The sequence below is a fragment of the Podarcis tiliguerta genome, assembly GCF_965153285.1.
Source record: "Podarcis tiliguerta genome assembly, chromosome: 2".
Classification (NCBI taxonomy): Eukaryota; Metazoa; Chordata; class Lepidosauria; order Squamata; family Lacertidae; genus Podarcis; species Podarcis tiliguerta.
Genome location: NC_139535.1, coordinates 107,281,530 through 107,294,051, shown reverse-complemented (window position 1 = coordinate 107,294,051; position 12,522 = coordinate 107,281,530). Strand labels below are relative to the sequence as shown.

Below are 12,522 nucleotides of genomic sequence, written 5' to 3'. Positions count from 1 at the left end.
ATTTATCTACTTGCACTTCGACGTGCTTTCAAACTGCTAGGTTGGCAGGAGCAGGGACCAAGCAACGGGAGCTCACCCCGTCGCGGGAATTCGAACCGCTGACCTTCTGATCGGCAAGTCCTAGGCTCTGTGGTTCAACCCACAGCGCCACCCGCATCCCTCTGTATTCTGCCTTGGTCAGATCACACCTGTGTCCAGTTCTGGGCGCCACAGTTTAAGAAGCATATTGACAAGCTGGAACGTGTGCAGAGGAAGGCGACCAAGATGATCAGGGGTCTGGAAAGCAAGCCTGATGAGGAATGGTTGAAGGAGCTGGGTTCATTTAGCCTGGATGAGAGGAGATTTGAGAGTTAGAAGGAAGGAGATTCTGACTAAACTGGAAGAACTTTCTGACAGTAAGCGCTGTTTGACAGTGGGTTTGGGCTGGATAACCGTCAGAGTCCCTTCCAGCTCGACCGTTCTATGATTCTATGATCCTGTGATCCACCAGTTCCGTTGAGTACTTCTGATCATTCTTCTCCACCCAGTCATCTTCAGGTTGGTAGGTCCCTTTCAGAACATCAAGCCTCTCGGATAGGCTTCTTGTGTCAGGAGCGAGGATGATGTTGTAGATCAGAGAGGCCACAATGCCGCCCGCCAGAGGTCCCACCCAAAAGATCTGAAGAAGTGCAAACAAAACATAGGTTTTTGGTGAGTCACTCCTCAATGGAATCATTCCCAATTGGAGCAGCTACAGAGCTGTTCCCCCCCCCCTTCTCGGCCAGTAGGGGTGCTATTGATGTATACCACACCATCATATAGTTGGAAAGGACCTTGACATGACAGAAGTACTGTTTTGGGGGGACAGGGGGCGGGCGGGTGTGGAGGACTCCCTGGTCCTGAATGGGGTAACTGTGCCCCTGCAGGACCAGGTGCGCAGCCTGGGAGTCATTTTTGGACTCACAGCTGTCCATGGAGGCGCAGGTTAATTCTGTGTCCAGGACAGCTATCTACCAGCTCCATCTGGTACGCAGACCAAGACCCTACCTGCCCGCGAACTGTCTCGCCAGTGTGGTGCATGCTCTAGTTATCTCCCGCTTGGACTACTGCAATGCGCTCTATGTGGGGCTACCTTTGAAGGTGACCCAGAAACTACAACTAATCCAGAATGCAGCAGCTAGACTGGGGGCAGCCGCCAAGACCACATAACACCGGTCTTGAAAGACCTACATTGGCTTCTGCCCAGACGCTGAGGTCCAGCGCCGAGGGCCTTCTGGCGGTTCCCTCATTGCGAGAAGCAAAGCTACAGGGAACCAGGCAGAAGGCCTTCTCGGTAGTGGCGCCCGCCCTGTGGAACGCCCTCCCATCAGATGTCAAAGCGATAAACAACTACCTGACATTCAGAAGACATCTTAAGGCAGCCCTGTTCAGGGAAGTTTTTAATGTGTGACATTTTAGTGTATTTTTGGTCTCTGTGGAAGCCGCCCAGAGTGGCTGGGGAAACCCAGCCGGATGGGCGGGGTACAAATAATAAATTATTATTATTATTATTATTATTATTATTATTATTTCCATCCTCTGCTCAGAATGCATAATGGGACAATGGGGCCAAGATATGCCAACCATGTTCTGCTGCCAAATGCAGTCTTGCTAAAGCCCATCCCATTGGGACATAGCAGTTGGCCAGAGCAGAGTCAAATGGCTTTGGGACTGTCTCGAGGTGCTCAATGGTTCTGGATCCATGCACAGTGTAGCTATACTCTGAAATTCTCTTCTATTTTGTGCTCATCATTCCTGTTACTTATGGCCAACGTCAGCTCCTGACATCACACATCAACATTATCAATTGGAGCTGCTGTCAGAGATAATAGACAATTGACCGATCCTGCTTGTGCCACTGCCGCATAAACACTGCAAGTATTTTACCCATAGGGAGGAGTTAAGCCTTGAGATGTCTCTGTGATCCCTATAATGCAATTCTCGGGGCACAACAGTACTATTTGTTCCAATTCTGTATAATCACCAGAGACTCTCAAAACAACTCTGAGCCTAACACCCTTTTGTGAAAAAGCATAGTGGAAGAAAAATCCTAGACGCGCACCATAATTTAAAACATGTTATTTCCTCCAAGGAATCATGGGAAATGCAGTATGTTAAGGGTACTGCAACGTGCAGCTCTGTTAGAGGTAAACTACAATTCCCAGAATTCTGGCAACTGTTGTTTACCCATTAAGGAACTCCAGTGACCCAAGATTCTTCTGTTCCTTATTCTGGGCTGAAAGAAAGGTGAGCCACATCGAGTCCCTGATCTTGCTAGAGTTGGCTGACTTCCTTTCACATTACTCCAGCATCTAATTTATCACTTGAGCATGTAAGCAAATTAAAGGCTGAAGCAAACGGAGGAATGATTATCTCAGGATAACAGATTGTCTAAACAGGGGCCGTAAGATAAGGCCCATAGCTCATTTATCAATTTCCACATCCGTATTTCATAAACAACTGATTTTAATTAAGACAGAGCCCGACAAGAATTGAGTCTTGTTTGTATACATCTAATTAATGCACCGGCCATTCATTCATGTGCCAGGGCCTGGAAGACAGGATCTTGCCCTTTCTATGCCCGTTTTCTAACACCCTGGAAATCTGCTGCTAATCGAGGATGAGGGTGGTAGAAAATCAGACCCTCCAAGTGCCCCTATTTTCCAGGGACAGTTGTGGATTGACAGAAGCTGTCCTGGTTTCTGATTTGATCCCGGAATGTCCCTCTTTTCCTCAGGATGTCCCTATTTTCATCAGAGAAATGTTGAAGGGTATGGTAGGATGTTCCTATTTTCTTTGGAGAAATGTTGGATGATATGGCATACCCCCCAATGTTTCTCTGATGAAAATAAAGACGTAGTCAATCACCACCATCATCATTTATATTCTGGCCATCTGTGACTGGGTTGTCTCAGCCACTCTGGGCAGTTTCCAACATATATTAAGGTAAAGGTACCCCTGACCATTAGGTCCAGTTGCAGACGACTCGGGGTTGCGGCGCTCATCTCACTTTATTGGCCGAGGGAGCTGGTGTTTGTGGCTTCCGGGTCATGTGGCCAGCATGACTGAGCCTCATCTGGTGAACCAGAGCAGCGTACGGAAACGCCATTTACCTTCCTGCCGGAGCGGTACCTATTTATCTACTTGCACTTTGAGGTGCTTTCGAACTGCTAGGCTGGCAGGAGCAGGGACCGAGCAACGGGAGCTCACCCCGTCGCGGGGATTCAAATCGCCGACCTTCCGATCAGCAAGCCCTAGGCTCTGTGGTTTAGACCACAGCGCCACCCACGTCCCTCCAATATATATTAAAACATAATAAAGTATTAAGCATTTTTTAAAAATCTCCTAAAAAAGACTGCCTTCAGATATCTTCTAAAGGTTGTATAGTTACTTATCTCCTTGGCTCAGGGCTTGCATAACTCCATACCCTCCAATATTTCTTCAATGAAAATAGGGACATCCTAAGAAAAATCGTGAAATGGGGACACTTGGAGGGTTATGTGACCCCCGAGCCAAAGAGATAAGTAACTTTAGAAGACATCTGAAGGCAGCCCTGTGTTGGGAAGTTTTTTTTGGGGGGGGGTTAGTGTTTAATGTTTTGTTATGTTTTTATATATGTTGGAAGCCACCCAGAGTGACCAGGGCAACCTAGTCAGATGGGCAGGGTATCAATAATAAAATTATTATGTTTATGGAATAAAGGTAAAAGGTAAAGGTACCCCTGCCCATACGGGCCAGTCTTGACAGACTCTAGGCTTGTGCGCCCATCTCACTCAAAGAGGCCGGGGGCCAGCGCTGTCCGAAGACACTTCCGGGTCACGTGGCCAGCGTGACATCGCTGCTCTGGCGAGCCAGAGCCGCACACGGAAACGCCGTTTACCTTCCCGCCAGTAAGCGGTCCCTATTTATCTACCTGCACCCGGGGGTGCTTTCGAGCTGCTAGGTTGGCAGGCGCTGGGACCGAACAGCGGGAGCGCACCCCGCCGCGGAGATTCAAACCGCCGACCTTTCGACCGGCAAGCCCTAGGCACTGAGGCTTTTACCCACAGTGCCACCCGCGTCCCCTGTGTTTATGGAATAGGACGTCCCTATTTTCATCAGAGAAACGTCAGAAAATGTGGGGGAAGGTGGGAATATCTACTTGTGTCCTTCATCTCCTAGCAATATCATCACAAGCCTGAAGTCTCAGGTGGTAGCTGGATGGAAGCACTTACCCAGTGATCTTGGAAGTTTGCCATTATGACAGCGGGGCCAAAAGACCGTGCAGGATTCATCGAGCAGCCCGTGAAATAGATCTGGAAGGTAATAATGGTGGTCATCGCTTAATGATGGGTAGAGCAAAAGGTCCTAACAGCTTTCCATATTTTATTGCAATGTTTTTGTAAGTAACTCGCCCTGGGGTCTAGCGCTGAAGGTAGTGGCAGGCTGGTGCCCATTGGGACTGGCAGGGAAAACAGCAGGGAGGTCAACTGTAGGTGGCGCCAGAGAGCCAATGACAGGCAGAGCCAACTGATGCTGGCTTTGCTCCCATCCTTCTTCCTGCTGAGTTCTATGATGGCAGCACAAAGGAGGAGGAATATGACAGCTAGCGCCACCCCTAGCCCTAGATGACACTTGGAAAACAGGCAGATGGGGGGGCTGGTTAGGGGCAGACAGAGGTTGGTGGGGCAATGCCCCATTCACCCCAACAGACCAGCTTCCACTGGGTGAAGGGCAGGTACAAAAATCAAATAGCAACAACAGTAATTGTCGTTATGGGCACCCACAGAGACAATGGAGTGCGCCTCCAGAGGTGAATTCAAACCGCTGCGATAGTATCACTGACATGACCTCCCTGGGGCACAAGCCTGGGCAGGGGTATGGAGGTCCTGGGCTGCCCAGACAATAATACTGCTTTCTCCGCCTCGCAGATGTGATCCAAAGGAAAGCAGAGCAATACGTTTGACCCCAGCTTGGAGGCAGGAGTTGAAGAGACGTGCAAGACACCATCCAACCATCTTAGGGACTCCACTCCAGATGTGTGTTGAGTTTACCCCTTAGCCTTTTCTTCTCCTGAAGATATCCCTCAAGGCACTGGAGGTTTGGGACCAGAGTTTTGCTTCTCCTAGATGGGCTACCTTCCCAGGTTGACTGGCCCCATCTTCTCCTCACTTCCCTTTACAGCATGTGCAGAAACAGCCTCCTTGACCGTTTCACTGGCAAAATGCTGGATAGCTTTTATACGAAGGAACCAGGCCACTGGTTCTACACACATGGTTCCTCTATACACTTATTACTGGCTAATAGGAGCACCAGGGACCTGCCTGTTAGGATATACCGTATTTTTTGCTCTATAAGACTCACTTTTTCCCTCCTAAAAAGTAAGGGGAGATGTCTTATGGAGCGAATGCAGGCTGCGCAGCTATCACAGAAGCCAGAACAGCAAGAGGGATTGCTGCTTTCACTGCGCAGCGATCCCTCTTGCTGTTCTGGCTTCTGAGATTCAGAATTTTTTTTTTTCTTGTTTTCCTCCTCCAAAAACTAGGTGCGTCTTGTGGTCTGGTGCGTCTTATAGAGCGAACAATATGGTAGTTCCATTCCACTTTAAAAGGAGCACGCATGACTGGTGTGCCACATGCCTGTTTACTTCCAGCACTTGCTGGGAACTTCCGTTTGTATATAGCTTTTGTGTTACTGCTGTTTTGCTGGAGACGAAGGGAAGCAGACATGTTTTCCTCTGTTCCTGAACTATGCTGAATAAAATGCTGTACGTTATGCTTACACATTTCTCTGTCCGCCTCTTCAGCTGTGAGAAGATTTACACACTCTGCTGATAGAGCGTGCACGGGTCTCTAAACGTATCTGAGGCTCGTGTCGCTGATTGATGCTGTTCCAAGGGAGACCGACTGCCGGTCGGGGGCTGGAGCCAGCTGGGGCCTGCCTGATGCTTGCCTGATGCCCCCGTCTTCTCAGCAGTTTCCCAACACTGCCTTCCACCACCCCATCCCAATTGCCATAGCACCCCCTGCTGGTAAAGAACCGTGGAGCCATCTCATCTGAGGAACACACCCTGTACCATTGCTCTGCCCGGCTGAGATAACAAACACTCACCCCTAGGAAATGGCCGACCGTGACTGACAGTCCGATAGATAACGCCGGGGAGCCCACAGCATCAGTTCTGCGGCTGTCCGTCGAGGCGAAGACGCAGAGGACCAGCAGGAAGGTCAGAATCAGCTCTACTGCCACTGCCTGTCCTGCTCCTGTGTTGTTGTGCAGCTGCAAAGATTAGGGAAGTTGTAAAGGAGGAGGAAGCACGGAAGAGGCAGCCTTTGAGCCTTGGCAAAGGCAGAGAGAGACAGCAGACACAATTACCATCCATCTCCCCCAGGCGGCAGCGTTTAGTGAACAAAAGTTAGGTGGCCCCCATGGGGTTGATTTCCAGGAACAGCTGACAATTCCAAGGGTTGGTCGGGCCATAAAACACCGACTTGCCGGCTTAGCATGGACGGGCTGCCCTGCTGAATGACGCAGCTAATTATGTGCCCATCCGTCTGATCGTCTCGGAAGCCCTCCCAGGTCCAAATGTGTGTTTTTCCAGCAGGATCAGCACCAAAGGAGAAATCGAGAGTCTACTAATTAAGTCGTGGTGGTGTTTGCTGGAGCCCTGCCAGCAACTAACTTCTAAAGGAAATAGGAGTATCTGGATATAACAAGTCGGCTTAGAAGCTTCTACACTTGCTAACCTGCCGGCCAGCTTCATCATCGCAGAAGCACCCAGTGCTGGTTCTCTAGGCCATGGGATGGAGAACCCTCTATGCTCCTCTCAGGGGTTGCTGGACTACAGACCCCCATCACTCTCCTGACTGTTGGCCGTGTCAGCTGGTGCTGTTGGGAACTGGAATGTGCCAACATCAGGAGAATAGCAGGTTGCTCCCATCCCTGCTCTAGGGTGGCTGGATTCGATGGAGGACAAAGACCCCCTGTCACGGTTGCACAGAATTTTGGCAAGTGCTGCTTTTTCTCACTCCTCTTTGGCAAGATGCGTAGGCCGACATCCCCTGTTGTTTAAAGGAAAACCTGTAACTGACCTCTTTGGGCACTTTAGAGATAAAAAGGGTGGTTTCTGGTGGTTTCGTTATGTCTCAATAATAATAATTTTATTATTTATACCCTGCCCAACTAGCTGGGTTTCCCCTGCCATTCTGGGCAGCTTCCAGCACATATAATAAAACATGAAAAAGTCCTGATACAAGGTTGCCTTCTAAAAGTCAGATAGTTGTTTATTTCCTTGACATCTGATACAAGGTTGCCTTCAGATGGCTTCTAAAAACGAGATACAGTCATACCTCGGGTTACAGAATCTTCAGGTTGCGTTTTTTTGGGTTACAGACGCGCCAAAACCCGGAAGTACCGGAACGGGTTACTTCTGGGTTTTGGCGGTCGCACATGCGCAGAAGTGCTAAATCACGCTTTGCGCATGAGTAGAAGCGCAGAATTGCAACCCATGCATGCACAGACGTGGCGCTGCGGGTTGTGAACGCTGCAGGTTGCGAACGTGCCTCCAGCACAGATCACGTTTGCAACCCGAGCGTCCACTGTAGTTGTTTATTTCCTTGACATCCACAGGACAGGTGCCACTACCGAGAAGGCCCTCTGCCTGGTTCCCTGTAACCTCGCTTCTCACAGTGAGGGAACCACCAGAAGGCCCTCAGAGCTGGACCTCAGTGTCCGGGCTGAACGATGGTGGGGTGTGGAGACACCCCTTTAGCATCTTTAAGGTGATTTGCCCTTTGCTTTAAACTGTATGCATTACAACAACCCTATAAGTATACTGTTTTCCCTTTGCTGTGTTCTTTTGAAAAATACACCACTAATGTACTATTATTGCACTGAGAATATGCTGCAGAAGATGTCCACAATAAAACACATCAGTCTGGAGAAGCCCCTAGTCACTTCTGTGATGTTCCATTCTGATTCTGGATTTATGGCTGCAGTAGCGAGGGAAGATCCCTTCCCACTTTGTCAAACAAAAACAAAAAAATTTGCTTCAGGATGAGAACAGAAATCGCGCAGTGGCAGCAGTGGGAGGCCCCATTAGCCAAAGTGGTACCTCAGGTTAAGAACAGTTTCAGGTTAAGAATAGACCTCCAGAACGAATTAAGTTCTTAACCCGAGGTACCACTGTAGTTGGAATCAAGACCATGCCGGTGTGCCAAAGTTTTCATAGCACTCTGCTGGAGAGCCTGTAAATGATCTAGATTCGCCGGGCCACTGAAATAACCAGAAGCAACTTGCACTGCTCTGATTGTAGCTGAGGACAAGCACAATCCCTTGGCTGAACTCCACATGCCTTTGTACAGCTGCCAAGAACCTTCTGCAATCGAAGCTCAGGCTTTTTTGGCATCACCCCAGCTATCTCCTCTCCAGCCTAACCCTATTGGCTTTAGGCAAGAGGGTTGTTCACACGTTACGATGGACGCAGGTTCATCGTACTCTACACCCGCACAAGTGCTTGTCTAAAAAAATGTACACTTATGCATTTGTGCAGTCCAGCTATTGTGTACACAGGCACACAGACTGCACACTTGTTCAATGTAAGGTGTAGACACCCCTAAGGCCTGGCAATACAGTCGTACCTTGGATCTCAAACGCCTTGGCTCCTGAACAAATTGGCTCCCGAGCGATTGAAACCCGGAAGTGAGTGCTCTGGTTTTCTAACATTCTTTTGGAACCTGAACGTCCGACACGGGTTTTCCACGGCTTCTGATTGGCTGCAGGAGCTTCCTGCAGCCAATCGGAAGTTGTGCTTTGGTTTCTGAATGTTTTGGAAGTTGAACGGACTTCCGGAACAGATTCCGTTTGACTTCCAAGGTACGACTGTATATGTGTTGTTGTTGTTGTTGCTGTTGTGTGTAAAGAAAGCAGGAAGAAAACAAAGCACATAAAACACAACAATATATTAAGTACAATATTAACTGTATAATTAAAAACGATGTAATTTTTTTATTAAAAAACAGTGGGAAATATAGAATAATTATATTAAAGTGGTAGAAAACAACATAAAGTATTAATAATTTTTAAATTAAGACAGGATCCTGTGCCAACAAGCTTTTGCTGCTGCACAAAATCCTCTAATTGCTGATAATAACTGGCAGTGAGCCACCACTGAGAAGGACAATAGAGGTAATCTCCAGCACTCATCATGAACCCTGATGGATTTTGAAGTCTCCACACTCACAGGACTATAAATTGACTATAATGCCAATGGGTTTGTAGAACGGCACTTGGCCATGGTGTGCCCCACGATATGATGTTCTTCCAGCCAGGGGAGGGCATAACACGTTCCCCCCAGGTAGCATTAGGGATGGGGAATTTATGGCTTTCCAGATGTTTTTGGACTCCAACTCCCATTAGCCCCAGCCAGCATGGTCAATAGTCACAGACCCTGCAAGTGTCCCTATTTTCCAGGGACAGTCCCGGATTTACAGAAGCTGTCCCAGTTTCTGATTTGATCCTGGAATGTCCCAATTTTCCTTAGGACGTCCCTATTTTCATCAGAGAAATGTTGGAGGCCAAAGAGTTATGCGACCCCCAAACCAAGGAGAGAATTAACTATACAACTTTCAGGAGGCAGCCCTGTATAGGGAAGTTTTCTTAATGCTTTATAATGTTTTCATATATGTTGAAAGCCGCCTAGAGTAGGGCTGCGATATGTCTGGAATTTCCCAGACGTAACCAGAACATGGCAGTCAGAAACAGTCTTTGGGCGAAAACCGGTAGAAGTCTTGATTTTGGCAAACCCCTTAAAAGTAGCTCAAAAATTTTTCTTTTCTTTTCTGAGATTTTGGGGGGAAAAGAAGAAGCTTAATATCTTCAGATGGGTGGGGTAATAATAATAATAATAATAATACTATGGAATAGGATGTCCCTATTTTCATCGGCAAAATATTGGAGGGTATATAATCTACGGCAGAGGTCAGCAAACTTTTTCAACAAGGGGGCCGGTCCACTGTCCCTCAGACTTTGGGGGGGGGGCAGACTATATTTTGAAAAAAGAAAAGAAAATAAGAGCGAATTCCTATGCCCCACAAATAACCCAGAGATGCATTTTAAATAAAAGGAGACTTTCTACTCATGTAAAAACACACTGATTCCCGGACTGTCCATGGGCAGGATTGAGAAGGCGATTGGGCCGGATCTGGCCCCCAGGCCTTAGTTTGCCTACCCATGATCTACGGTGATGGAAGTTGTAGTTCAGCAACACTGGTAGGGCCTCAGGTTCTCTAACCCTGCATGAGGTGGTTCAATCCTACGTATGCTTACCTGGTATTAAGACCCACGAAATTTAGCAGGACTGACTCCTTGTCATTTTCCTCAGCCAGGACAATAGGAATACATGTGTCAGCAGCACTTACCGCATTGACGGCCAGGGTCCCTCGGATATCGGCTGGAGTGAGCTGGTGGATCACCCCTGCCCCAGCTATCGCTCCCAACATCTGAGCCACAACGTAGGCCACCGATCGTACCACTGAAATCTTTTGTGCCACGAGGAGGGCCACTGTCACCGCTGGGTTGATGTGAGCCCCGCTGACATGGCCCACGGACTGGACGAGGGTGGCGATGGCCAAGCCAAAGGCCATGGCAATCTGCACCATCTGCGGGAGTGCCGACGGCCAATTCAAGGCCGAGCCCACCCCGATAAGCACAAATATCATGGTGGCCAAGAACTCGGCAAAGACGGCTCTGAAGAAGGCCAACGAGCAAGCTTCATTCTTCATGGCAGAAGCGGCAATGGGGAAGTCAAGCCACGGTGCAGAAAGAGATTGCCACGATCTTTCCTTCTGCCAGAGGAAGGATGGGCGGAATATATATCTAGGGAAAGGATGAAAAATAGGGTGGGACTGGGAACGGGAGATGCGGTTCCTGGGAAATCGCCCATCTCCTGCCTCTGAAACCCTGACCTTCCTTCTTAGTAATACTCAGCTGTGCCATTTTGTTGCTTGGTGATTTATGACCCTGCTTGACTTTCGGTTGCATGCAGAGAAGGATCCTCCTGAATTCTTCCAAAGAAAACTCCCGCAAAGTGCCCTTCGATTTCGATTTGTATCCTCTCGCTCCCTTTGCATAACGCAGACCTGCCCAGCCTGCGGTCCACCAAGTTAAATGCTGCCCGCCAGTTTCGAATGGCTGCTTGCCAGGGACATTAGTGCTGGTTTTGCTGCCTGCCATCAGAGTCTGTAAAAAAAACACAAAACACACGCACACACAACAGTGGCATTGCCAAGAACCTGCCAGGCCACAGTGCACACAGCTAGCAGGCTGTGTTCTGCTTGCTGGGTCACAAAATGGGCAGACTTCATAAAGCATATTCAAGGTGGCTTCAAGGCAACCTGTTTCTTGTTGTTTTTCGAGCATTCTTCCTGATGGGTTTATGGGGGAAGTTAGATGGCATTGGACCAAGCAGACATTATGTGTGCATTCCAGTGCATTTCTCCATTACTTTCCTTCCAGCAAACAGGGAGGGGAGTGGGTTTGTTGCGCAAGAGCTTAAATCCATTATAATTGCACAACTCAAATTTGCTAGGTTGAAACCCACCTGAAAATAGCAACAGTCTGTGAGCACTCCAAGAGTCTGGAAATAATTGTGCAAGGACCGCTGAATTTTGCATGACTATTATTATTGTTATTATTATGATGCCCAGTCCATCTGGCTGGGTATATACTCTGCATCCAGATTGATTTTGTCTGCCTGTTTTACATTTCTTTTTCAGATAGATTCCCAAGGTTCCTGTTCCCCCCACAGTTTTAAGTCTTTGTTAGGAGTCATTGATAAAATCAGAAGGAATCCTTCTAGTACAGGGGTCAGCAAACCTTTTCAGCAGGGGGCTGGTCTACTGTCCCTCAGACCTTGTGGGGGACCAGACTATATTTTGAAAAAAGAAAAGAAAAAAGAATGAATTCCTATGCCCCACAAAAAACCCAGAAATGCATTTTAAAGAAAAGCACACATTCTGCTATTGTAAAAACACCAGGCAGGCCCCACAAAAAACATTCTACTCATGTAAAAACACGCTGATTCCCAGACCGTCGACGGGCCGGATTGAGAAGGCAATTGGGCCTTATTTTGCCTAGCCATGTTCTAGTATAACAGACCCTCCAAAATTCTGCAGAGGAAAATTGGGATGCACATTTTTGGGGGCTCCACTCTTGTGGCAGCCAGGTGACTCAAGAGAGAGAGCACAACCCCTGAAAACGGGTGTCTTTTGGGGTCATGTTCTCATGGGAATCAAAAGGGGCCATCCCAGGTTCCAATCAGGCTTCTGTAATTCCGGGATGTCCTGCTCAAAGCAGGACAGTTGAGGGGTATGCTAGCAGTTTTGTTGCTACACCTCTGGGCGGGGACTTCTGCCACCTGCCTCATCTTCAGTTGCCATGTTGCCCCATAATGCGCTTGCTATCTACCACCTCAGTCATTTGGCAGCTGTGTGAAAGGAAGTCTAGTGTATAGATCTGGGTGCTTGGAGG

The 12,522-nt window shown here is 48.3% G+C and overlaps 2 protein-coding genes across 2 annotated transcripts in view; one reads left to right on the top strand and one right to left on the bottom strand.

Moving 5' to 3' along the window:
- Positions 1 to 12,522, top strand: part of AQP6 (aquaporin 6) — a 254,615-nt gene that overhangs the window by 17,677 nt on the left and 224,416 nt on the right. The window lies entirely within an intron of this gene.
- On the bottom strand, positions 66 to 10,845 carry LOC310671641 (aquaporin-5-like). The gene is made up of 4 exons (XM_083428010.1): positions 10,413 to 10,845; positions 6,109 to 6,273; positions 4,233 to 4,313; positions 66 to 658 (listed from the first exon to the last, which is right to left on the bottom strand). The coding sequence occupies exons 1-4, from the start codon at positions 10,773 to 10,775 to the stop codon at positions 461 to 463; spliced, it is 807 nt and encodes a 268-aa protein (XP_083284136.1). The 5' UTR covers positions 10,776 to 10,845; the 3' UTR covers positions 66 to 460.

What these genes read in the sequence shown, in the direction of transcription:
- LOC310671641 (XM_083428010.1), bottom strand. Translation starts at nt 10,775, where the DNA reads ATGAAGAATGAAGCTTGCTCGTTGGCCTTCTTCAGAGCCGTCTTTGCC. An exon ending in GGACCCTGGCCGTCAATGCG is followed by an intron (nt 6,274 to 10,412) that starts GTAAGTGCTGCT and finishes TAATCTTTGCAG; the next exon opens with CTGCACAACAACACAGGAGC. An exon ending in CGGTCGGCCATTTCCTAGGG is followed by an intron (nt 4,314 to 6,108) that starts GTGAGTGTTTGT and finishes ATTACCTTCCAG; the next exon opens with ATCTATTTCACGGGCTGCTC.